This window comes from Equus asinus, chromosome 26 (genome assembly GCF_041296235.1).
Source record: "Equus asinus isolate D_3611 breed Donkey chromosome 26, EquAss-T2T_v2, whole genome shotgun sequence".
NCBI classification, from domain to species: domain Eukaryota; kingdom Metazoa; phylum Chordata; class Mammalia; order Perissodactyla; family Equidae; genus Equus; species Equus asinus.
In genome coordinates, this window is record NC_091815.1 from 37,775,992 (window position 1) to 37,800,802 (window position 24,811).

General features: G+C 53.0%; 2 protein-coding genes across 18 annotated transcripts; one reads left to right on the plus strand and one right to left on the minus strand.

The window, feature by feature from the left end:
* Positions 1-111: 111 nt before the first annotated feature.
* MBOAT7 (membrane bound O-acyltransferase domain containing 7) lies at positions 112-12,365 on the minus strand. Of its 6 annotated transcripts, none has more exons than XM_014856502.3 (8): positions 12,230-12,365; positions 11,424-11,502; positions 11,198-11,327; positions 10,541-10,667; positions 8,542-8,701; positions 6,912-7,272; positions 4,884-5,060; positions 112-1,145 (listed from the first exon to the last, which is right to left on the minus strand). In XM_014856502.3, exons 2-8 carry the CDS (start codon positions 11,497-11,499, stop codon positions 758-760), a joined length of 1,419 nt encoding a protein of 472 aa, XP_014711988.1. In that variant the 5' UTR covers positions 11,500-11,502; positions 12,230-12,365; the 3' UTR covers positions 112-757. The 6 variants fall into 6 exon arrangements, with proteins under 6 accessions (XP_014711988.1, XP_014711986.1, XP_014711987.1 ...); XM_014856500.3 differs by having other exon boundaries at positions 12,200-12,334; XM_014856501.3 differs by having other exon boundaries at positions 11,874-12,246.
* TSEN34 (tRNA splicing endonuclease subunit 34) lies at positions 12,351-19,860 on the plus strand. Of its 12 annotated transcripts, none has more exons than XM_070499259.1 (6): positions 12,941-13,031; positions 14,181-14,427; positions 14,663-14,906; positions 15,060-15,317; positions 19,358-19,501; positions 19,716-19,860. In XM_070499259.1, exons 2-6 carry the CDS (start codon positions 14,185-14,187, stop codon positions 19,742-19,744), a joined length of 918 nt encoding a protein of 305 aa, XP_070355360.1. In that variant the 5' UTR covers positions 12,941-13,031; positions 14,181-14,184; the 3' UTR covers positions 19,745-19,860. The 12 variants fall into 12 exon arrangements, with proteins under 12 accessions (XP_014711995.2, XP_070355360.1, XP_070355362.1 ...); XM_070499261.1 differs by having other exon boundaries at positions 12,942-13,006; XM_070499257.1 differs by having other exon boundaries at positions 12,991-13,218.
* The last annotated feature ends 4,951 nt before the right edge of the window (positions 19,861-24,811 follow it).

Genomic DNA, 24,811 nt, shown 5'->3' on the forward strand with positions numbered 1-24,811 from the left:
CTGCGGGGTCTCCTGGCAGTGCGGTTCAGGGAGCAGGGACAGTAGCACTTCACACCAGGACTTGGGGGCACAAGCGCCCCTCTGTCATTGATCCCCCCCATACACACACAGTTTTTGTGCAACACTTTATTGGGAGAGCTTTACACATTCTGACCCTGTCTTGGGCCAAAGGATGACAAGAGGGTGACAGGAGCACTGGGACCCTGAGGTGGCTCAGATGGAAGCTGCAACAACCACAGTCCAAAAGCCTGCTCACCTGTGCCTCAGTTTCCCCTTTAGGAAACGAGAGGGTTTTGTTCCTTTCTAGGTCTGAAACACTGGTTGGATGAGATAAAAGAGAGTGAAAGCCACAAGGAAGAGGTTCCCCACTCCCAGAACCTGAAGCTCCTACACCCGCCCTGCGGATCCAAAGGGCACTTGCCCGAGGAGCCGGGTGGCCCATTGGCCCTGCTGTTGGGGGAAGCGCAGCTCTCTCTGAATACCTGGAAAGTGCGGCAGGGACAAAGCGAGATTCTCATCTGGACACCTTGATTTGACAGTAGGGAAAACTGTCCTGCAGCCTTCAAGGCGAAGGGCAGGGAAGCAGAGAGCCCCCAGCCGTGCTTCATCCGAGGCAGGGTGCTGAGCTGGGGGAATGGGAATCCTCCCCAGGCCCCCAGCCAAATTCAGGACTCTTTCTGAGCAAGGAGACAACCTGGTTCACGGAATTCCCAGGCAAAAGCTCGGTGGCTTTTGAGGGAGAGAGCGTTGCGGCAGCTTACTCCTCCCGGAGCTTTTCCGGGGCAAGGCTGGTGGCCTGCGACGCCGTCTTCCTCCGGCTGGGGCTGCCCCCACGCAAAGCCAGCCCTAGCCCCAGGGCCACCAGGGCCAGGATGTGGATGCAGAAGTAGACAGACGCCCAATACCGGAGGGTGTCGCCCAGCGAGAGCAGCACAAAGCCCATGCACATGTAGTCGTAGGCTCGCATCTTCAGGAACCAGTGCACCCAGTCCCAGACCCTCTGGCCCCCGGGGCTGAGCCGTCCCCGCAGGGCAGACACCAACTGGTCCTCGGCCGCCAGGCACAGCGGGATGGTCAGGAAGCTTAGGTAGTAGCCAGGGTGGAGGCCGTGCCAGTAGGCGCTCAGCAGCATGGTCCAGGCGCTCCTGGGGGAGGTGCTGGGAGTTAGGACCCAGGAGCCCAGGCCCCCAGCCCCTCCTCCCTCAGACCCAGGGGTCCAGGCCCCCAGCCCCTCCTCCCTCAGACCCAGGGGTCCAGGCCCCCAGCCCCTCCTCCCTCAGACCCAGGAATCCAGGCCCCCAGCCTCCTCCTCCCTCAGACTTAGGAGCCCCCAGCCCCTTTGGAGACCCCAGTAAACCTAATCCTCTGTCCTCTCCCCATTTAAGGCTTAAAGGTTTCCTGTTCCATGGCCTTTTCTCCCTTAGGACCAAGAACTCTGATTCCTTTGAGAGCTCAGTGGTTCTCAGTGTGTCCCCGGTCCAGCATCAGTGTCACCTGGGAACTTGTTAGAAACACACATTCTTGAGCTCCAGCCCACTCCTCCGGTATCAGAAAGTCCGGGGGCGGGGGCCAGAAGCAATCTTCGATGGAACAAGTCCTGGAGGTGATTCTGATACAAACCAGCATTTGAGAACCACTGTCCTAGCCCATGAAGACCCAGAGTCCCTGGTCTGTGGCCCATCCTTATTCTGGGGCCCAGGAGTCCTGGTCCTCTGCCCTCCAAGCCCCAGAGCCAGCTCCCTTATTCTTGAAGAACCAGGAAGTCAATGGTCCCTGCCCTGTAGGGAAAGAGGAACCCTCAGCCCTCTACCCTCCTCTATAACTGAGGTCCCACCTTCCTCCAAGAACCCAGGATTTCAGAAGTCTGTCCCCCCTTCCCCGCTCAGGACCCACAAGTCTCAACTCCTCTCTTCAGGAACCCAGCTCACCCTCTCCCAGCGCCCCTTTCCTTCAGGACCCAGGAAGCTGAGCCCCCAGCCGCTTCCTCCTTTGGGGATCCAGGAGTATAATTCCTGATCTGTGAAGACGCAGGCATCTCTAGCCATGGTCCCCTGTCCTTACGGACCCCAGAATCAAACTCCCTAGCCCTTGAGGACCCATACTTTCAGGTTCTGATAGACACTTCTTGGACGGGACAGAAACCACAGCAGGCTCTGCCACGGATTGTGGCATGGGTGAGGGGGGGAGGGCCTGCCTTTCTTGCCCATGGGCATCAACCTTTCCCTCTGACACATCAGGGTGCTTGAAGTACCACAAGCTAAGGACACAATAATGCTGACCATCCCAATCTTGAGGACATAAAACTCCACAAAGAAGCTTCAATTTTTCTTGTTGCCAAAGAGAGAACTTTTCCTCCCTCTCTTCTCTTAGGCCATTTCCTTGAAAAACCTAGTGTTTGAGAACCTTCTCTGTGTCCTTTGGACATAGGTGGAGATCTTTGAAAAGGCGAAATATGCCTCTAGAAAGCATTCCGATCCGGGCATACTTTTCTTGAGGGTCTGGGAACCATCCCTTTGAAACGTAAACGTCCCCGTCTCCCTGCCACTGTGGGGGTTTATCCTAAGCCTGGCCAGCTGTCACCACCTGCTTGTCACACAGATATGAGTTTTGTTCTACCTTCAGATAAAGACTACTTAGCCGGCACAGGTGGCTACCCCAATTCCCAGGTGACCTTGGGATGAACTTGAGAGAATGCATAGCGAAGAGTGCTGGGGAGCCCTCTTACTTGAGGGCAAGCTATGGTTTCTTTTGAGAACATGCTACGTAACGGACCGTAAGGGATGGGTGGTATAAAAAGCGTGAGATTTCTTTCCATCTCGGTAACCACATTAGTGGGTACTTGCAACATGTGTCGCAATCCGGTTTAATGCTTATTCAATAAAAAAACTGCTTTCTTTCTTTCTTCCCAAGGTGGAGAGAGAATTCTCTGGGTGGCAGGATTTAAGGAAATTTCCTCCAAGGGGGTGAGGGAAGGGGATGGGAACAGACAGGACAGTAGGACACACTTGGCACGTTTAAACTCAACATGTGCACACCTGAACTCTTGGTCCTTGCTCCAGCCGCTCTGCTTCCATCCTACCCTTCTCTCCCATCTCGCCGCTCCCATGTAGTGAACACTCTCCAAAGAATCGTCTTGCACTTCGTCGACACTTCTCCCTTTCCATTCTGTCTTGAACCCACTCCAATCAGGCTTTTACTTCCGCCCTCCAAACTGCTCCCATCACGCCCAACCCGGTGGTCATAGCTGTCTTCATACACTGAAGCTCCAGGCACTGTACAACACAAACCATCCCTCCCGTCTCCTTGAAACATGTGGTTCCCTTGGCTCCCTTGGTTCCCTTCTGGGAATGAACTTTCCTGATGGTCCTCCTTATCTCCCTGGCTCCCTTTGCGGGCTCCTCCTCCTGTGTCTAGTGTACACCAGGGTTTCTCACTCTCGGCACTACTGACATTTGGGGCCAGATCATTCTGTGGTCGGGGGCTGTCCCCACACATCAGGAGCATCCCTGGCCTCCACCCCCTAGATGCCAGTAGCACCTCCCAGTTATGACGAAAATGTCTCCAGACATTGCCAAAGGCCCCCTGGGGATGCGGTACAATTGCCCCCTCTTGAGAACCCCTGGTCTAAGCGCATCGGAATACCCTGTGCTTTGACCTGATGCTCAGCCACAGAACTTTAGTATCACCTATACCGGACGATGCTCAAGTGTCCACTTCTTACACTGACCTTTCCCTTACGCGCCCGAATCACATAACTAACTGCCTATCCGATAACCGCAGCTGGACAGCCAACAGCTACCTCAAAGTTAGTGAGACTAAAGCGAAGTCTCGCTTCCTCATCCTACCCATTCCAGAAATCTCTTCCTGCCCAGTCTTCCCCTGCTCTAGAAATGGCCCTGGAGTGCCCTCAGTCACTCACCCCTCTCACCGGGTATCATGCTTCATATCCTCTTTCTCACGCCCTACATCCAGTCTGTGCCAAGCTCTGACTCCACTTCTCGAATCCATCCACTTTCTGCCCACTGTTCCCTACACCAGGACACCATCATCTCCCACGTGGCCAGCCCCAAAGGCCTCCGAATTGGTCTCCCTGCTTTACCTCCTGCTCCCTCCCCCGACCTCAACTCCATTCCCCACACAGGGCCAGAGTGGATCTTTAGATCATAAATCGGATCATGCACCAGGTAAGTCTGGCTCCAGAGCAGCCATCGTTAACAGCTTCATTATGAGAACATGTCCTGGTGCATCCTGACCTCATCTGGTGGCTCCAGGATGGCTGAGTGACACTCAGCAGGTTACCTAACCTCTCTGAGCCTCAGTCTCATCTTTAAAATGGGATGATGAGTTTCTGCTTCCTAAGGTTGTAAAGACAACAACATCTTGAGTGGGACGAAATCTCCACTCAAGAAATATCCGATGAGTGAAGAATAATAAAAGCTAATAAATAGCGAGCACACACCTGTCAAGCCTCACCTTAAGTACATTTCACACTTTAGCTTGCTTAGTCCTCATATCAATCTATGAAACAGGTAATAGCATTCCCCCCACTTAACAGCTGAGGAAACAGAAATCAACCAACTCCTCAAGGTTTCTCGGTAGCTGGTAGGGTCAAATTCCAGAAGGTCTTGCTACTGAGTCCAAGGGACTCGCCACACTGGTACTGTCGAACGAGGCTGAACTTGACAGAAGTAGTAACTGAGGCTCACAGAGCAGCAACGATTTACCCACGAGTAACGCAAATCAGCGGCAGCGCAACGGGACTCAAGAAACTACAACTTCCATGATTCTCAGCAGCGGAAGCCTGGCCGAGGAAGCTGCAGGGGGCCCCAAGAACTGCTGGGAGATGTAGTTCTGCAAATGTGGCCTGAGGGGACGGGGCTCACCTGAGAACGTAGGAGCGAAAAGGCGCGCTCTTGTAGATGTACTGCGCCAGCCACCACTGCACCGTCATGTTCCAGTGCCGCATGCCCTCCCGCACCCGCGTGCAGAAGTCTGTGTCATAGCAGTCGATGTTGCGGATGGTCTCATAGTTGTATTCCACGGAAGCCGCCTTCTCCAGACTGGTGGGGTGGAGGATGAGGGTGGGGGACAGACATGCAACTCAGCCAGGCCCCCTCCCAATGCTGGCTATCCCAGCCCCAGATGCCAAGGAGGGGATCGTGGACAGGCAACAGCTCTCTGGCTGTCTCATTTGCTAAGGCAACAGGGGAAGAGTAGCCCAGAGGGAGCCTTTTTGGGGAGGAAGGTGGGGAGGGGTTGGGGGCGCAGGTTCACCAACAATGGGGTTCTCTTCCTGGTAATGGGGTCCACAACAGCCACGAAAAGCCTCCAAGGGCTTTGGGTGCTAAGCTGCGCACCTTTAGCAACCTGACCTTTCAGTCTCCAACGCTAGGGAAAGGCCATTCCTCAAGCAACCAAGCTCAGTGTACTCAGAGAAGCCTCCAAGCGTGGTCCTTTCTAGGTTGTCAGACACTGCAGTTGCTAGGGAAGTAGCATCCCTAACCAGATGGTCTGTGGTTGCCAGGGAGATGTTCTAGGCCCTGTGATACCGCCATGGTCTCTGTTGCTAGAGAAAGGGCATTCCTTAGCAACAAGACAAGAGGATGCTTAGAAAAGCTTCTGGAAAGGGCCTCTCCTGGCTATTGGTCCTTAGGATTGCTCAAGAAGTATCACCTCTCGCAATATGGTGGTTCCTGGATCACTGGTGCCAACATCCCCAGCAATGGGGAATTGTCCACCTGAACCCTTGGTGGCTTCTGATAATGCGACGGGAGTCATCCACTAGGAGTGGGGCCCAGAAGGGTTAGAAAAGCCTTCAATTCCTGCTTGACATTTTCTGGGGGACACCCTCTGTAGCAACTGGAGGTCTGCCCATAGTTACGAGGGCAGTGAAAATCACTTTGTGTGGGGGTGCCGCTTCCCCCACAATGGACTGGCAGTTTGTAACTACTCAGGGATGGCCTGACTCTATTGAGGAGGAGCGGTTCATAATTTCCATTGAAGGGCTGCTCCCCTAGCCGCAGCCCTAGGCAGAAGGCCTACCAAGGTTGCTGGAAACAGAGGGGCAGTCCATTCCTGGTTGCAAGGGGCAACACAGGATCAATACTTCCTTAGCAACAAGAGAGCCCCTACTACTAACAGTGCAACTTACCTAGCAATTAAAGATCTAGGGGGGTAGCATCATTAGCAACAAGGTCAATCCATAGTAACCAAGGAACTCGGCTTCCTTAGCAACAGTAGGAAGTTGACCTGTGGTTGCTAGGAATGATGTCTCCTCTGACAGAGGACAACACGGTCAGGGATGTTATTTCCTTCGAAACAGAGAGCAACTACAGGCTGTTATGTGGTGACATCCCATGGCGGGGGGGTGGGGGTGGTGGCTCCTAGCAACAAAGGGGTAGTTTAGGGGGTGCCATTCCCATAGCAACAAATAGCAAGCCTTCCGGCAGGAAGGGATGCACCATGGTTGCTAGGAAACCTGCTTCCTTAGCAAATAGAGGCAGTCCAGTTGCTAGGGAACCGTTTCCCTAGCAACAAAGGGCAATCGTCACTGCCCCATGATGGCATCTGAAGCAACCAGGAACAACTGGATTATTGGAGTGACACTTCCATGGCAACAGAGGGGCTGCACATAGTTGCTAAAATACCACTTTCCTTTTCCTAGCAACAGAGAGCAATCTGCCATCCCAAGGGGTGACAAGCCTAGCAACAAGGGGCCATGGGTGGGTATAAGGAGTGCTGTTTCCCTAGGACAGGGGAAGGTAGGCTGCGGTGGCCATAGGGTGACACTATGCCAACAACAGGTAGTGGATCTGCCCCCTGCTCCCTGCTATCCTCCCTGCTAGGGGCAGGGCCAGCCCGTGGTGATGGGGCTTGCCGGGTCTTGGGACACCTCCCTCCCGCCGCCTGACCTGCTGGGGGGTGGGCATTGGAGGGTCGGGCCGCCCCCGGGCCGGGCTTTGGCAGCCACGGGGTAGGCCCCGAAGCCAGCGGCAATGCAGCCGCACTCGGCGGCAATCCAGGCCACGTAGAAGCGCATGCGGAAGGCGAAGAAGACGGGGATCATGTAGAAGAGGCGTGCGGGCAGCGGGCGGGCGTAGAAGGCGTCCTCGCGCACAGCCTCCAGCGGGAAGAGATGCGAGGACAGCAGGAAGAGCAGCCCGAAGAGTGGGGCCGGCCAGGCGCGGCACAGCAGGGGCCGCAGGCTGGGCACGGCCCCCGGGAAGGGCTGCTCCAGCCAGTCCAGGTACGTGCGGTAGCGGAAGAACGGGCCTGTGGCGGGAGGGAGGGACAGCTGGTCAGAGACTGGCACAGACAGGACGGGGGCGGAGCTCAAGTGGGGCGAGGGAGACAGGAAGGGATGGGGGGGGGCAGGAGCAGAGACTAGGGTTGGGGTATGAGACCCTGGAGGGAGGGGACAGACACCCAACCCAGACAGAAGGGACAAGGAACTCAAGAAAGAAAGAGGGACAATTACAGAGAGAGACCTAAGAGCATAAGGGGTATTGAGATGCTAAGACAGATGGAGACGGAGACCAGATCCCCTCGGCAGGAAGGAGCCCCAGGAAGTACAGCAGTGCAAGTGGAGAGGAAAAGACTAGTGTGAGAAGAAATCCAGGGGGGCTGGGGCCGGATCCCCAGGGGATCCCAGGACGCCTCTGGGTTGGCTGTGGGTTTTGTTCTGAGCACTGGGAAACCCCTGGAGGCTTTTCCAACAGGAAAGTGCTGGAACACCATTCTCCTTTTCACAAAACCTCTCTGGCTGCTGAGTGGGGAGGGGCCTGCTGGAGGACAGCGATGGAAAATAACAGCCTGTTGGCACTTTAGATAAGATACAATGATGGCCGGCCTAGGGAGGGAGGAGCGGGGATTAACAAAAAGGACAGGGGTTCAAAGCCCTCTATGTCACAAAAGACTACATAGTGTATGATTCCATTTATAAATGTTCAGAACAGCTAAGTCTACAGAGACACAAAGTCAATCAGGGGTTTCCTGGGACCAGGGGAGGATGGAGGTTTGGGGGATGATGGCTAAAGGGGTACAAGGTTTCTTTCTAGGGTGATGAAACTGCTCTGCCACTACATGGTGACAGTGGTCGCACAACTCTGTGAATATACTAAAACCCAGCAAATTGGACATGGTTCTAAGTGGGTGAATCTGTCAATTACAGCTCAATAAAGTTGTTAGAAAAAGGAAAACCTTCTACGAGGTCAACATGAATGAGAAATATTTTGTGAGACTAAAATGGGATCATAAGCTGTGAATGTCTGTTCCCAGGGCGACAGGAACATCCGGATTATAAAGACTTTTCTCCTTTATCTCCTGTCTCCTCCCAAGAAGCTACAAGAAATCATTAGGCTGAGAATAGTTTGTCTTCCCTGGAGGAGTCCTGGGCCCAGTGAAGAGTCAGACAGAGACCCGGGAGATGCTCACCCTCGGAGTCACAGATGCCGGAACGAAGGGCAGGAACACAGAACAGGCACAAACTCCGGGGGACAGTGGAGACACAGGGGGAGCGATGCGGAGAGGCAGGGCACTCACCTGTCATGATTCCCACGTAGCAGTAGCTGTAGCTGAGCGTCTCCAGCAGAGAGGGGACGTCAGGCAGCAGCCCTAGGTTGGGCCCCTTGCTGAAGCCCGAGGCCATTTCCTTCCTCTGGGCCAGGTGCAGGTCCTGCACTTCACTGGCCAGACTCACCAGCTGGGAGGAAGGGGCATGGGTGGGGGACAGGTCAGACCCCGGGGCCTTCCTCACACCCTCCTCCCTTACACTACCCCTCTTAGCAGTCAAGGGATGCCCAGGGAGTGCAGCCAGAAGCTGAGGTTGCACGCCACAGGCAGCTCTGGGCATCTACAGTCGTGAGCTGCAGCTTAATGCCTGCTGCTGGCGGGTGTTTCCCAGGACTCAGACCTGGGCCCTCCTGTCTTTCTCTGTGTTTCGTCTTTCTGTGCTCTCCTGCAGTCGTGGCTTTAGATACCACCCACTCTCATGACTCCCAAACACTTCCCCCCGGGCTGGACTTCTCCCCAGAGCCCCAAACCTATTCATCAAGTTGCCTCATCATTAATACTCAGATGTCTACTGGGCACCTCAAATCTAACACATGCACAGTGGAACTCAGTATTACCCACTCCCCACACCGGCTCCTCTTCCAGCCCCCTCCCTCAGGAAAGGCCACTACCATCTAATTAACTGCACGGGCCAGAAAACTTCCTCGAAGCCCAGATCTAATGCCTTACGTCTCTCAAGTCTGTCCCTTTTGTTGTGCCTCTACCACCAGGCTGAATATGTTCGGCCCGCCCCTCCAGATCTCTTCTCTTCCCTCCTCCACACAGACCCAAGGCCAACCCCACAAGAGAGAGCCCCAGGCAGAGATGGAGGAAGGCAGGAGAGTGATTCCCCTGCAAGATCACCTTGGGCTGACCATGACCCTAGATAGACCTTCTCAAGGTGAGCGGCTCTACACCACCCTTTTTCCTTCTGGGTTCCACTACCTGCCCCTTCTCTTGTCCCCTTGGGCCCAGGGTTGGTACCGGTTCCCCTGCTGCTGGTCCAGGATTCCTGCGCTGTCCCTTCTGGCTCCTCCATATCCTGCCCACACCGTCATAAGTAAAAGCTCCTCAAATTATTCTAAACGTGGCATTTCCTAGTGGCAGCCTGCATCAAGCCACCACTGTTTGTCACCTGGACTTTGATGCAGGAGCCCTACTTCATCCCATCTTGCCTTTTCTATTGCATTTCTACTTGCGGCGCCCAGGCGAATATTTTTTAAACACGTAGATCTGATCACATCACCTCTCTGGCAACAAACCAAAAAAGCTCTTCCAGTGGATCTTGGGCCCCCACAGGAAGAAGTCCGAACTCCTCACCTTGGCCAACTAGGCCCTGCCTGCTGTGGCCCCTGCTCCCCTTCTCCTTTCTTCTCTTGAACAGTCCATGTGGCCAGCACACAGTGGATGGAACTCAGCCTGCTGCCTTCCACACACGCTATTCTCTACATCCTGAAAGGCTCTTCCTCCAGCTTTTCTCTTAGCTAATCTACGCCTGCCTACCCTTGAACTCCCATCTGAAGAGACCTGCTTCACTACCTCGCCTGACTGTTCTGTTCATTGATATGTCACGGGAGCCCAGCACATAGTAGGAACGCGTCACTTTTCGGTCCGGGAATCTGTTTTCACCCATTTTCCCAGGTGATCTAGAGCCAGACGTAGCTGTCCTGGTTTTGTGCCCTTAGATAAGTGCCTTCTCCCCAAACTGGTTTTTCTCCTTTGCCAAATGGCTTGCTACAAAGGTGCGAGGAGAGCATGTTGGTAAGCACTTAGCCTTTGGCACACTTCAAACACCAAAGGGCACCCACGGTTACATGACTCAGGATACTTATTTACCCCAAGGAAGGGCTGAGAGGTGAAGTCCACCCCCAGGGTGTGTGGGAGAGAAAAAGCCCTCCTCCTCTGATCCCCATGGGAGTGGCTGCAAGGAGGAGGAGGTGACGCTGGGGAGGTTAACTGGCACAAAGCGAAGGTTGGAGGGGAGTCTGACCTTCAGTGTCAGCAGCAGCTGGACGGCATTGGTGAAGGGCGTGGGAGTGGGCAGGCCCAGCAGGCTGAGCGCTCGGAAGAACAGGAGGTAGGAGAAGGTCCAGGCTAGGGCCAGGGCGTGGCAGGAGCTGGGGCAAAGGCAGGAGGCGGGCTGTGCTGGGCACAGAGACCTGGCCTCCGCCTCCCCCAGATGCCAGCTACAAACCCTCCCCCACCTCCCCACCTTCAGAGATAGAAAACCGGGAGAGGGAGAATGAGCATGATTAAAACAGCAGCAGCAGAGGCACAGCCACACAAAAATGAGCAGCAACAGAGAAGAGAAGGAGGAGGGGTTATGAGAGCTTCAGGGCCAAGACCCTTCAATCTTCTGTATTTTCTTGCAGGGAAGGAGGGAGGGAGAAAGAGAGATTACGAATATGAATGCTGGCAGGATCAGCAACAAGTAATGTCCTCCTCTCTCCTGAATCCATGACATGGATGTAAAGGATTGGGACAAACACAGAGGGACAAGACCCAGAAAAAGGCAGAAGAGGAAGAAACACAGACCAGACTAAGAATACAGAGAATTCAGAGGTAAACAAGAGACTTCCAGAAACTGAGGCAGAAACGGAAGACTCAAAGAGGAAACAGGTTGCTTCCTCCTCCCCAAAATCCTTACCAGGGCTGGGCCTGAATGAGAGCCCAGGTCCCAAGGATGGTGATCAGAGAATGCAAAGTGTGGGGGCCACAGGTGAACAAGGTGAGCCCCAGGCCCACGGCTGCTGCCCCCCATCTCTTCAGTCCAGGTCCTGCAGGGAGAATGGAAAACATAAAACTGGAACCTTCCAGGGGTTCCTCCCCCCACCCCCGCCCCCATTTTCCACTGGGGAGGGAACCTGACTCACCAGCTTTCTTAAAGAGGAAGCCAATGGGGATGGAGATAAGAAGGACCACTAGATATGTCCACTCTTCGGGCGACATGGTCTGGGGGAGGGGCGGAGGTTTCTAGTGAGAACCCCAGAGTCTCAGCCCCTCCCCCTTCGAGGATTCAGGAACCCGACCCCTTAGTCCCCAGTTGTAGAGGATCATGCAGTCCTACCCTCAGCTCGTCTCCTCTGAGAACTGAGGAATCTAGACCTCCAGACTTTTCCTCCTTTGATAGAAGAATCCACTCCCAACCCCGCTCTTTTGAGAACCCAGGAATCCAGACCTCCCAGCTCCCTCCTCCTTCGAGGATCCAGGAATCCAGCCCCCGTCTTTGCGAACGCAGAAATCAAAGGTACCCCCCTCCACCCCCATTGACGACCCGGGTATCTAGACGTCGCTCCGTTGAGATGCCAGAAACAACCTCTCACCTGGCCCCTTCCCTTTGAGAGCCCAGGATTCCAGACTCCCAGCCTCCTCCTCCCTCGAGGATCCAGGAACCCAGATCTCCAGATCCCCAGCCGGTCTTCGAGAGGACTCAGAGGAGCCCAGGCCTTCAGCCTCCCCCTCTTTCGGAGCTCCGGACCCTTCCCCGGCCTAAACCCCGGAGAGCCGGTCCCCTCCCCAGCCCCGCTCCGGCTGCGTGCACCCCGCGTGGGTCACATCCGCCCCCGCAAAGCCACAGGCAGTTGCGCCACCCGCGAGCTCCCGGCGCCGCCCCGCACCCGTCAGCCCCGCCGACCTGCAGCCATCCCACCTTGTCTCCGGATCCCGCTCCCGGGCCCACCTGGGGGCCTGCGGGGCAAGAGGCGGTCGAGCAGTCCCGGCCCGCGGTCCACCCCGGGTCCGGCCACGCCTCCCCCGCCCAGCTCGGCCCCGCGCCCCCGCCTCTCTCGGGGGCCGGCCAGGCTGCGCGGTCCGGAGCCGGGTGCGCGGCCGCAGACAGGGGCCTGGCTCGGGCAGGGAAGGTGCCTGGACCCGGCGCGGGGAGCACGAGTCCGCAGCTGCCCTGGGACCCGGGATCTAGGAGCCGCGACCACGTAAAGGGGCGGGGCCTCGGGCTCGGAAAGAGGAGGGGCCAGAGCTTTGGGCTCCAAGGGAACGCCAAGGGACCCGGGAAGGAGGCGGGGCCTGGAGCTCAGCGTTCGGAAAGAGGCGGGACCTTCGCTTCGGGTTGCTTCGGGCAGGATCGGGCAGCAGCTTGGAGGCGGGGCCACAAGCTTCGGAGATAGTCGAGTCCTAAAAGTCTGTGTTCGGAAGCCCGCGAGGGCCAGGAGCTTCGGCCCGACGCGGGCGGGGCCCCAGCTTCGGTTTCTTTCGGAGATAGTCGGGTACAAGCGACCCTGATAGGGTGCGCTGATAGGTGGAGTCGCGTGTTTCGGGGTAGGCGGGGCCACAGGCTTAGGCCAAACGAAAGGCACGAGGCACTCCAAGGAGGCGGGGCGAAAAGCGCCCTGGCTTAAAGGGGCGGGGCCCCCGGGGAGGGGTCACGTCAGCCAAGAGGGCGGGGCCAGGGTAAAGAGCCTGAAGGTCCGAAATCGCTGAACCGAATCGGCGGAGGGAGGTGCGCTTCGGAGGGCGGAGCCAAGGTGTTCAACTTGAGGGGGAAGGCGGGACTCCGGCCCCGCGGGGCGAATGCCGGACTTCCCGCTTCGCTGAGGTGGCGCGGTGACGAAATTGACGCAGGGGGTCGGCATGGCAGGGGGTGGAGGAAGCAGCGCGTGGCGCGCTACGTAGGGGGTGGCTCCGCCGGGGCTGCGACTTGGTGTTTCCGAGGTGACTAGCTGCTTCTGTCAGAGTACGGGGCGACTTTCTGAAGGGAAGCGAGGAGGCGGGCCGAGCGCTCACCAGCGGGGTGAGCCCGCCCGAGGGGACAACAGACAGCCGGCGCACAGGGGGCGGGGCCTCCGGCTGTGGGACTCGGATGTGGGGCGGGAACTCCCCAACTGGGGGGGCGCTTGCAGTCGGAGGGGGCGGGCCTCAGGCTGCGGGGTGACTGGAGCCGATGACGTCCGAACGCCGGACCGCTTACGTTCGGCAGAGGGCGGGGCTGTGCATTCGGCCGAGCCGAGAGCTCCCGAACGCCGAACCGCTTCTGTCGGATAGCTGCGGGGCCGCGGATTCGGCCGAGCCGCGGACGTCCGAACGCCCGAACCACTCGCGCTCGGGCCGGGCTGGGCTTCGTTCTGTGCGAGTCCGACTCCGAACGAAAAGGCCCTGAGGCCGAACCTCAGTGTTTCGACAGGGGCGGAGCCAAGTCCTTAGTGGGCGTGGCCTCGGCGGAGCATTGGCCTGCGGAGGTCCCGACACCTGACGGGAACACCCGAAGGGAGAGGGCCGCTTTGCGAGGGGCGGCGCCAAAATGGACCTTTCGAAGGGGGCGTGGCGCTGCCCTGGGGGCCGCTTTTCTCTCAGGCGCGGAGGCGCGAAGGCAGGACCGCAGTATTGGCCCAGGCCGAAATGCCGACCATGGGGTCTGAGCGGCCCGGCCGAGCGGGGCCCCGGTAGCTCTGCGAGGGGCGGGGTCTCGTCTCCGGCTGCCCCGGGGCCTGGCGGGATCGCCGAGGGGCGGAGTCCAGCGCTCTGGGGGCGGGGCCTGGCGCGTCTGTTCGGCAGGTGGCGGGCTGCGGCCCCCGGCGAGGCTCCGCCCCCTGAGGCCCGGCGGCGGGGCTTCCGCGAGACCCCGGAGGCGGAGGGTGCGCCCTGTCGGTGACCGCTGTGTCCCCTGGCCCCTGCAGGAGGATGCTGGTGGTGGAGGTGGCGAACGGCCGCTCCCTGGTGTGGGGGGCCGAGGCGGTGCAGGCGCTGCGGGAGCGCCTGGGCGTGGGGGGCCGCACGGTGGGCGCCCTGCCGCGCGGGCCGCGCCAGAACTCGCGCCTGGGCCTCCCGCTGCTGCTGATGCCCGAAGAGGCGCGGCTCCTGGCCGAGATCGGCGCCGTGACCCTGGTCAGCGCCCCGCGCCCGGATCCCCGCCAGCACAGCCTGGTAAGGGGGCGGGCTGAGGGCGCGCGCCCCTGGGCCTGCGGGAGGAGAGGCTGGAGGCCCGGACTGCGTGTCCCTGCGGTGGGAGGGGTCTGGGAGTCCTGGAATCTGGAGAGCGGGAGCCTGGGATCCCCGGGTTGGAGCCCTGAAGTTGGGAGGGGCCGGGGAGTCGGGATTCCTGGGTTCCGAAGGGAGGGCGTGCCTGGATCCTGACGCTCCAGCTAAGTTTCCTTCTCAGACTCTAGCATCCTTCAAGCGCCAGCAAGACAAGGGCTTCCAGGAGCAAAGCGCCCTGGCAGCTGAAGCCCGCGAGACCCGTCGTCAGGAGCTCCGCGAGAAGATTGCGGAGGGCCAGGCTGCGAAGAAGCAGAGGCTGGAACAGGATTCGAGGGCCGGCGAGAGCCAGGAGGCCAGTGGGAACCCAGCTGCTGGAGAGAACGAGGCCAGCGCTAGCCAGGCCTCGGGAGAGCAGGAGGAAGCCGGTGAGCGTGGGAGTTAGAGTCCAGGGACCAGGAGGAGGAGGGGAGACATCTTTTAGGAATTTTGGCTGGGAATCTAGGGCCTGGGTCTCCCTGGGGGATGGAAGGACCTTGCTCCTAGGATTCACCAAACTCTCTCGGATTCATCTCCCATAGGCTCCTCCTCTCCCCAACCAGGGACTTCAGATGGGGTGGCCCCCTTGCCCAGGTCCGCTCTGCTCGTCCAGCTGGCCACTGCCAGGCCTCGACCCATCAAGGCCAGGCCCCTGGACTGGCGTGTCCAGTCCAAAGACTGGCCCCACGCTGGCCGCCCTGCCCATGAGCTTCGCTACAGCATCTACCGAGACCTATGGGAGCGCGGCTTCTTCCTCAGCGCCGCCGGCAAGTTCGGCGGCGACTTCCTGGTCTACCCTGGTGAGTTTGCGCTGGGACCTCTGGGTGCTGCTCCTTCCTTCACAATCCCACCACATGCTGCAGTTTTCCTTTTTGTTTCATTTTTCTCAGCTTCTGAAACCCATGGAAGGACAGGAAACCTTTGGAACTTAGACTCATTTGGAGGGCAGTTTAGTAAATTTTGTTAAACCTTCTTTTCATCCAGAAGTTCCTCTTAGAAATACTTAGATATGTGCACAAAACACACAAGAACTATGCATTGCAGGATTCTTTCCAGTATTAAAAATTTAGAAAACAACCAGAATGATTATTAATAGGTTAGCGATTAAGCATCACTCTTAGTTGTCAGGGAAACAGCATTTAGTTGTCAGAAACTTTTGTAGGTTCCTATACGTTTATCGAAAAATGACCAAAGCGGGGGGAAAAGAATAGCTTGTAGGAAACATGTATAGTAAAAAGTAAATCATGCAGTTATATACACATTATTTAAGTAGCCTTAAAAAGTTGTGGCTCTGGGGCTGGCCCTGTGGCTGAGTGGTTAAGTTTGCATGCTCCGCTGCACGCGGCCCAGTGTTTCATTGGTTCGAATCCTGGGTGCGGGCTTGGCACTGCTCATGAAACCACGCTGAGGCAGCGTCCCACATGCCACAACTAGAAGGACCCACAACGAAGAATATACAACTATGTACTGGGGGGCTTTGGGGAGAAAAAGGAAAAAAATAAAATCTTAAAAAAAAAAAGTTGTGGCTCTGGTGAAAGACTATGAAAAAGACTTAAGATAAAATGGAGTACTAGACTAAGAGAATCCTATCAAGCAAGTAGAAAAAGGCATGAAAGGGTGTACTCCAGCCCAACTACAGTGGTTACCCTTGGGAGTGAATTTACATTTGTTATATAGGTAAAGGAGACTTCTGATGAATCAGTTAATTTTTAATTTGTAGTAAGGGCACCTTTCTTGTATCACTAAAAGTTTAAAAAAATTGCAGAAAATCACCCTTTTTGTTCCCTCTAAGAATGTGGAAAGATCGAACTACCTGATAAGTAGTCAGATCTTAGCTATTGATTGGAGACCGTCCACTAAGTCTTCTGCAGGTGAGCCGAGAGCTGTAGTCTTTTCTCAGATTAAAGCTTAACTCACGGGCCGGCCCAGTGGCGCAGTGGTTAAGTGCGCACGTTCCGCTTCTCGGTGGCCCGGGGTTTGCCGGCCTGGATCCTGGGTGTGGACATGGCACCGCTTGGCTAAATGCCATGCTGTGGTAGGAGTCCCACGAATAAAGTAGAGGAAGATGGGTGTGGATGTTAGCTCAGGGCCAGTCTTCCTCAGCAAAAAGAGGAGGATTGGCAGCAGTTAGCTCAGGGCTAATCTTCCTCAAAAAAAAAAAAGTGACAGATTTAGGAGCTGGGAACAGTTTATCTGCCCCATTCTCCACAGATAACCATGGTTTAATGACTTCCTTCCTATTTTTTTGGTGACTTTTGTACGTAAAAATTATTTTGGCTTTGAAAATGAATATTCAATTTACTAAACATACACATGCTAATATCTAGTTCTTTTCTAAGCTTTCAGTTCAATGTACAGATCTAATTTTTTTCCAGTCGAGCAGATTTTAAGTGGCCTGTTGGTTCATGTTTGATCCCATTTGCAAAAGGAGTTAAATAGTTTTAAATATTAAGCTGCATTTTACATTTGAATATATTTATTTTGTTTTTAAGTTCTGCAGTTTTCTGATTATGGAACTTGTCAGTAGCTTAAATGTAGTAAATTATAAAGGGGGTGAGTTTTAGGTTTATATATTTGAACACTGTTAACAGATTTACTAAAACTTCGGGTTAAAATAAGTTTCAATCAATCAATTAAAAACACATTTGAGGGGCCGGCCTGAGGCTTCTCGGTGGCCTGGGGTTCGTCGGTTCGGATCCTGGGTGCAGACATAGTGCCGCTTGTCAAGCCATACTGTGGTAGGCGTCCCACATATAAAATAGAGGAAGATGGGCATGAATGTTAGCTCAGGGCCAGTTTTCCTCAGCAAAAAGAGGAGGATTGGCAGCAGGTGTTAGCTCAGGGCTGATCTTCCTCAAAAAAAAGAGAAAAAAACATGTTTGAAACTGAACCATAAGGCTGACCTGTTAGTTCTAATAGGTTCGTATTTTTAAAACAATAAATACTCAGTATGCCAGCTATACATGGAATCCTTGTCCCCTGAAGATTAGTATTGAAGAATTTCTAAGTCTAATTCTAAATCTTCCTGAGGTTAAAAGGTGCTGAGCCTCTAAGAAAGCAATTTTGGAGTGGCTTCACGACCCTCCTCAGCTGGCTGAGGCACCACAACAGAGAGGTGCCTGGCTCCTGGGGAGCTTCTTGCTGAAAACCCAGCTGCCAGACTAGGCCTTGTTTTATAGTTGCTGTGACGTCCCCTCAGATGGGATGTCGCAAGCCTTGCTCTTTCAGATTTGCATTAACTATTACTTAGTCTTCTGTATCGTGCCCCACGCGGGTTCCTGCTCTACTTGATCAGATTCATCTAACCCAGGAGCAAACCACAACCAGGTCAACTCTGGCCCACCCACCGGTTTTTCTGTTTTTTGGGGGGGAGGGGAATATTAGCCCTGAGCTAACATCTGCCACCAATCCTCCTCTTTTTGCTGAGGAAGACTGGCCCTGAGCTAACGTCATGCCCATCTTCCTCTATTTTATATGTGGGACGCCTGCCACAGCATGGCTTGCCAAGCAGTGTGTAGGTCCGCACCCAGGATCCAAACTGGCCAACCCTCTGCCACCGAAGCAGAATGTGCAAACTTAACTCTTGCGCCAGCCCCTACTTTTTTTAAAAATAAAGTTTTATTAGAACACAGCCCTGTCTATTTTTTTTTTAAAGATTGGCACCTGAGCTAACAACTGTTGCCAATCTTCTTTTTTTTTTTTTATTCTTCTCCCCAAAGCCCCCCCAGTACATAGTTGTATATTCTAGTTGTGAGTGCCTCTGGTTGTGCTATGTGGGACGCAGCCTCAGCGTGGCCTGTGAGCAGTGCCGTGTCTACACCCAGGATCCAAACTGGCAAAACCTTGGGCCTCCGAAGCAGAGTGCACGAACCTACGAACCTAACCACTCAGCCATGCGGCTGGCCTCCTCCATTTGCTTACATATGGTCTGTGGCTGCTGTTGTGTTGCAGTGGCAGAGCTGAGCATTTGCAACATGGCCCAGAAAACTGAAAATATTTACCACCTGGCCCTTCTCAGAAAAATTTTCTTGACCCCTTTATCCCATCTATTAATTACTCCATCTTATTGTAAATTCTTACTTCTTTTAGCCTGTTGGAGTCACTTCTCATTGGATATTTACATGATATCCTTTTAAGTTCCTCATGACTTTGACTTTGTGGTTCTGGTTCTTAGGTCATGACAAGGATATGTTCAGTTATTTGTTTTTTCAAAGGTTTTATTTTTTTCCTTTTTCTCCCCAAAGCCCCCTGGTACATAGTTGTATATTCTTAGTTGTGGGTCCTTCTGGTTGTGGCATGTGGGACGAGGCCTCAGCATGGCTTGATGAGTGATGCCATGCCCGTGCCCAGGATCCGAACCAGCGAAACCCTGGGCCGCCGAAGCGGAGTGCGCAAACTTAACCACTTGGCCACAGGGCGGCCCCTGTTTGTTTTTTCAAAAAAGAAGATTATGCTATCCATGTGTGACACCTTGCCCCGTCCCCCTTTCACTCTTACTCAATGTATCATTGACCATTTTCCAAGTTGGTACATTCTTTTATCTTAACAGTTGTATAATTTTCAGTCTTACAGATACACATGAATTTAACTAGTCCATTTGGTTGTTTCCACTTCTTAGCAGTTGCAAATGATAACAAAGTAAACATCTTTATAGGTATATTAGTGTTGCTGTACTTACACGAGAAAAATTCCGAGAAGAGGGATTTCTGGATCCAAGGGTATCTGTTTTAAAATATTCATAGTGATTGCTAACACCATCCCCTGTCCCTGCTGTGGACTTTCCAGTGTCTTCCAGCCCTCTGCCACTGGAAACTGCTACAGGCCTCTCTTCCCCACCCAGGTGACCCGCTGCGGTTCCACGCCCACTACATTGCTCAGTGCTGGGCTCCTGGGGACCCCATCCCACTCCAGGACCTGGTTTCTGCCGGCCGCCTCGGAACCAGCGTCAGAAAGACGCTGCTCCTTTGTTCTCCGCAGCCTGATGGTAAGGTGGTCTACACCTCCCTGCAGTGGGCCAGCCTGCAGTGAACTCCAGAGACCCGTGGGATGTGGCTGAGTCTGTGGCAAGAGCCTTTCTAGATGATCCCAGGCTCATTTTTGCGTGGGAGGCCAGGACACCCTCCTACCTCCCTCTGCGGGTAGTTTTTGATTCCGGATTTGTACACACTACATCCTTTCTGTGCCCCTCCCTGTTTCAGAGCACTTACTGGCCGTGTTGTTTTTGTAGTTACCCATTTCCAAACTGTGAGCTTCTCGAGAGTGAAGATTGGGTTGGATTCATCTCTGTTTTCTACAGGGCTCAGGTCCCAAGAGGTCCCAATAAACTTGTTGACTAAACGTGAAGTTTGTGATTTGAATCCTTACAACAACCTTGGGAAGTGTGGGCATTTGCATCTGCTTACACAGTTAAGGAAAAGGCCTGGAGGAGGGGAGATGACTCGCCTGAGGTCACACAGCTAGTAAGTAGCAGGGCTGGGATTGAAATCTTTCTGAGCTCTTCCCACTGCACAGCCTTCCTTTTGAAAAGAGTTTTATAAAACATTTCAGGGGCCAGCCTGGTGGCGCAGTGGTTAAGTTCGTGCACCCCGCTTTGGTGGCCTGGGGTTCGCTGGTTCAGATCCCGGGTGTGGACCTACTCACTGCTTATCAAGCCATGCTGTGGTGGCATCCCACATATAAAATAGAGGAAGATGGGCACAGATGTTAGCTCAGGGCCAATCTTCCTCAGCAAAAAGAGGAGGATTGAAGGTGGATGTTAACTCAGGGCTGGTCTTCCTCGGGAGGGAAAACAATTCAGATGCATACAAAGGCATAAATAAAAGTAACACATGGAAGAAGGAAGTGAGTGTTGCAGTTTCAGGACAGGAGTTTGGAGTGGGGAGGGGAATGTCAGGAAGGGCATGTGGGCTTCTGGAATGCTGGCGGAATTCTTTTTCTTGGCCCGAGCGGTGTTTATTCAGGTGTTTGAGAATTATTTTTTATACTGTATATTTATATTCTAGATCCTTTTTTTATATGTGTGTTATATGCCACAATTTTTTACAAAAGCTAAAACTCATATGTGTAAAATACGCATTTATAAAACACTACTATATCCACCTTTCTGTTTAAGAAATGACTAGAACGTTACCAGTACTGACTTCCAATATTTCTAGGTATATTTAAACTGCGTAGTTTTGTCACACAGGTTTCGTTGCGGTAATACGCTCACGTGGTAAAAATTCTGGGGCTGAAAGTCTCTGCCTCTAGTTCCTCAGTTTCTCCCCCTGCGATTTCTTCTTTCTTTCTTGCCCTTCTCAGGAAACAACCTTGATAGAATCTCACTTCTCTATAAGTTTGGATTAATTTAAAATAGGACACTCACCCCTGCCTGGCTAGCACTGTTCTTTGTGCCTCTTTGGTAATTGGCTTTAAATATATTCTCCAACCTCTCTCTTCTGGCTACAATAAAGTACTTAGAAGTCTCAGTACCTGTGTCATGAGTCTTCCCTCTCCAAAGTTCCTCATTAAAAACTATTATGAGGGGCTGGCCCGGTGGTGCAGCAGTTAAGTGTGCACGTTCTGCTTATTGGTGGCCCGGGGTTCACTGGTTCAGATCCTGGGTGCGGACATGGCACCACTTGGCAAAAGCCATGCAGTGGTAGGCATCACATGTATAAAGTAGAGGAAGATGGGCAAGGATGTTAGCTCAGGGCCAGTCTTCCTCAGCAAGAAGAGGAGGATTGGCAACAGATGTTAGCTCAGGGCTGATCTTCCTCAAAAAAAAAAAAAAAAAAATATTGTGAGGGCGTCACATGCAAAATACCGAAACAAAGCAAAAAAAAAAAAATCTAGACACAGACTTTATACCCTTTACAAAAACTAACTCAAAATGGATCATAGGGGCCTGCCCAGTGGTGCAGTGCTTAAGTTTGCACATTTCACTTTGGTGGCCCTGGGTACACTGATTCAGATCCCGGGTGTGGGCCTACACACTGCTTATCAAGCCATGCTGTGGCAGGCCTCCCACATATAAAATAGAGGAAGATGGGCACGGATGTTAGCTCAGGGCCAATCTTCCTCAAAAAAAAAAAAAAAAAAAGGGATCATAGACCTAAATGTTAAATGCAAAACTATAAAACTCCTAGGAGATAACTTAGGTGAAAACCTAGATGACTTTGGGTCTGGTGATGACTTTTTTTTAAAGATTTTATTCTTTTCCTTTTTCTCCCCAAAACCCCCCGGTACACAGTTGTATATTCTTCATTCTTCATTGTGGGTCCTTCTAGTTGTGGCATGTGAGATGCTGCCTCAGCGTGGTTTGATGAGCAGTGCCATGTCTGCACCCAGGATTCGAACCAACGAAACACTGGGCCGCCTGCAGCGGAGCACGCGAACTTAACCACTCGGCCACGGGGCCAGCCCCGACCTTTTTTTTTTTTCTTTTTTTTGAGGAAGATCAGCCCTGAGCTAACATCTACTGCCAGTCCTCCTCTTTTTGCTGAGGAAGACTGGCCCTGAGCTAACATCAGTGCCCATCTTCCTCTACTTTATATGTGTGATGCCTACCACAGCATGGCTTGACAAGCAGTGCCATGTCCGCATCTGGGATCCGAACTGGCGAACCCTGGGCCACCGAAGCAGAACGTGCGAACTTAACCGCTGTGCCACCGGCCCAGCCCCTGGTGATGACATTTTAGATACAACACCAAAGGCACAATCCATGCAAGAAAGACTTGATAAGCTGGACTTCATTAAAATTGAAAGCCTTGAGAAAATCTTGCAAATATTTTCTGATAAAGAACTGTTGTCCAAGATACACAGAGAACTCTTAAAAGTCAACAATAAGCAAACAACCTGATTAAAAAATAAGCCAAAGACTTTAACAGTTACCTCATGAAAGAAGATAAACAGATGGCAAATAAGCATATGAAAAGATGCTCCACGTCATATGTCATCAGGGAAATGCAAATTAACCGTGGGATTCCCACTCCACACCTATGAGAATGGCCCACATCCAGAACACTGACGACACCAAGTGCTGGTAGGGATGTGGAGCAGTAGGCCTCTCTCTCATTGCTGCTGGGAATTGCTAGTACAGCCACTTTGAAGGGAGTCTGGCAGTTTCTTATAAAACTAAATGTACTCTCACCATGTGATCCAACAATTACTTTCTTTGGTATTTACCCAAAGGATTTGAAAACTTAGGACCCCACAAGAATCTGCACATAATGTTTATAGCACCTTTTTTCATAATTGCCAAAACTTGGAAGCAACCAAGATGTCCTTTAGTAGGTGAATGGGTAAATAAACTGTGGTACATCCAGACAATGGAATATTACTCAGTGCCAAAAAGAGATGAGCTATCAAGCCTTCAAAAGACATGGAGGAAGCTTAAATGCATATTACTAAGTGAAAGAAGCCAATCTGAAGGCTACATCTTTATGAGTCCAACTGTATGACATCTTGGAAAAGGCACAACTATAGAGACAGTAAAAAGATGAGTGGTTGTTAGGGGCTGGAGGCGGGTGGGAGATGAACAGGCAGAGCACAGAGGATTTTTAGGGCAGTGAAACTACCCTGTATGATACTGTAAAGATGGATACAGGGGCCGGCCCCGTGGCCGAGAGGTTAAGTTCGCGCGCTCTGCTTCAGCAGCCCAGGGTTTCGCCAGTTCAAATCCTGGGTGCGGACACGGCACTGCTCATCAAGCCATGCTGACTCGGCATCCCACATGCCACAACTAGAAGTACCCATAACTAAAAATAAAAATACACAACTATGTACTGGGGGGCTTTGGGAGAAAAAGAAAAAAAGTAAAATCTTTAAAAAAAAAAAAAAAGATGGGTACATGTTCTTATACATTTGTCCAAACCCATGGAATATACGACACCAAGACTGAACCCTAATGTAAACCATGGACTTTGGGTGATAATGATGTGTCAAGACAGGTAATAAATGTACCACTCTGGTGGGGGATGTGGATAATGGGGAGGCTGCGCGTGTGTGGGGGCAGAGGATCTTTGTGAAATCTACGTACCTTCTTAATTTTGCTGTGAGCCTAAAACTGCTCTAAAAAACACACACACACACACAATTGTGACTGGTGTCCCTATACCCAATCCGTCACTAAATCCTGTGGGTGATACCTTTCAAGCACCGTAGACCCAGAATTTGATCACTTTGCTCCATCTTCACTGCCAATGTGTTGGCAAAAGCCACGATGTCACTCACTCGGATGACTGCCATACCCTCCTAACTCAGCTTCGTTCCCACTCTTGCCCCTCTATCGTCTGTTTTCAACAGAGCAGCTGGCATAATTTGGTTAAAACGTAGGTCGGACCATGGCACTCCTCTGTAAAAACTCTCTGATGGTTTCCCATCTTGAAGTAAAAGGAAAGGCCTTACACTGCAGGTTCCTCTTTCATCCTGACCCCATCCATTCCATACTCCCACTACCCTTCCTGGAATGCTCCTCCCCAGGATGGCCCATGGTCTTGTCCCTCCCTGCCAGCTGGTCTTTCCTTCACCATCACCTTCTGAGGCCGTCCATGGTCACCCTTCCTTAAAATTTAACTCCCCTCCTGCACGCTCCTACCTTCTTGATTTATTTGCTTTATTACTTATCACAAATGTGATATTGTGACTTATTAGTAGATATATTTGGTCTTGGTCCTCATTTCTTTTTTTCTTCTCCCCAAAACCCCCCAGTACACAGTTGTACATTCTAGTTGTATGTCTTTCTGGTTCTGCTGTGTGGGACGCCACCTCAGCATGGCCTGATCAGCAGTGCTAGGTCCGCACCCAGGATTCGAAGTGGCAAAACTCTGGGCCACAGAAGCAGATTGTGCAAACTTAACCACTCTGCCACTGGGCTGGCCCTCTTGGTCCTCATTTCTAACACAGGTCCTAAAACCCTTGGAATCTCCTAAGTGATAAGAGGGATAAAGGTGTCTTGATATTCTTAACGAATCTCTTTCAACTACACCTAAGTTTATGTAAATGAGGTGACTTTTGGAAAGCACCAAAGGATGGGGTCTGGTTGCCAGGGGAGCTAAGCATTTGATTAGGGTGTTGGAACTTTTGGTCCCAGCCCCCCGACCTCTGGGAAGGGCAGAAGGGCTGGAGGTCGAATCAGTTCCCGATAGTCAATGATTTAATCAATTCTGACTACGAAGCCTCCATAATAACCCAAAAGGATGGAGTTCTGAGAGCTCCTGGTTGGTGAACACATGAAGGTGGTGGAAGAGTGGCGCACTTGGAGAGAGCACAGAAGCTCCGCACTTTCCCCATACCCCGCCCTATGCATCTGTTC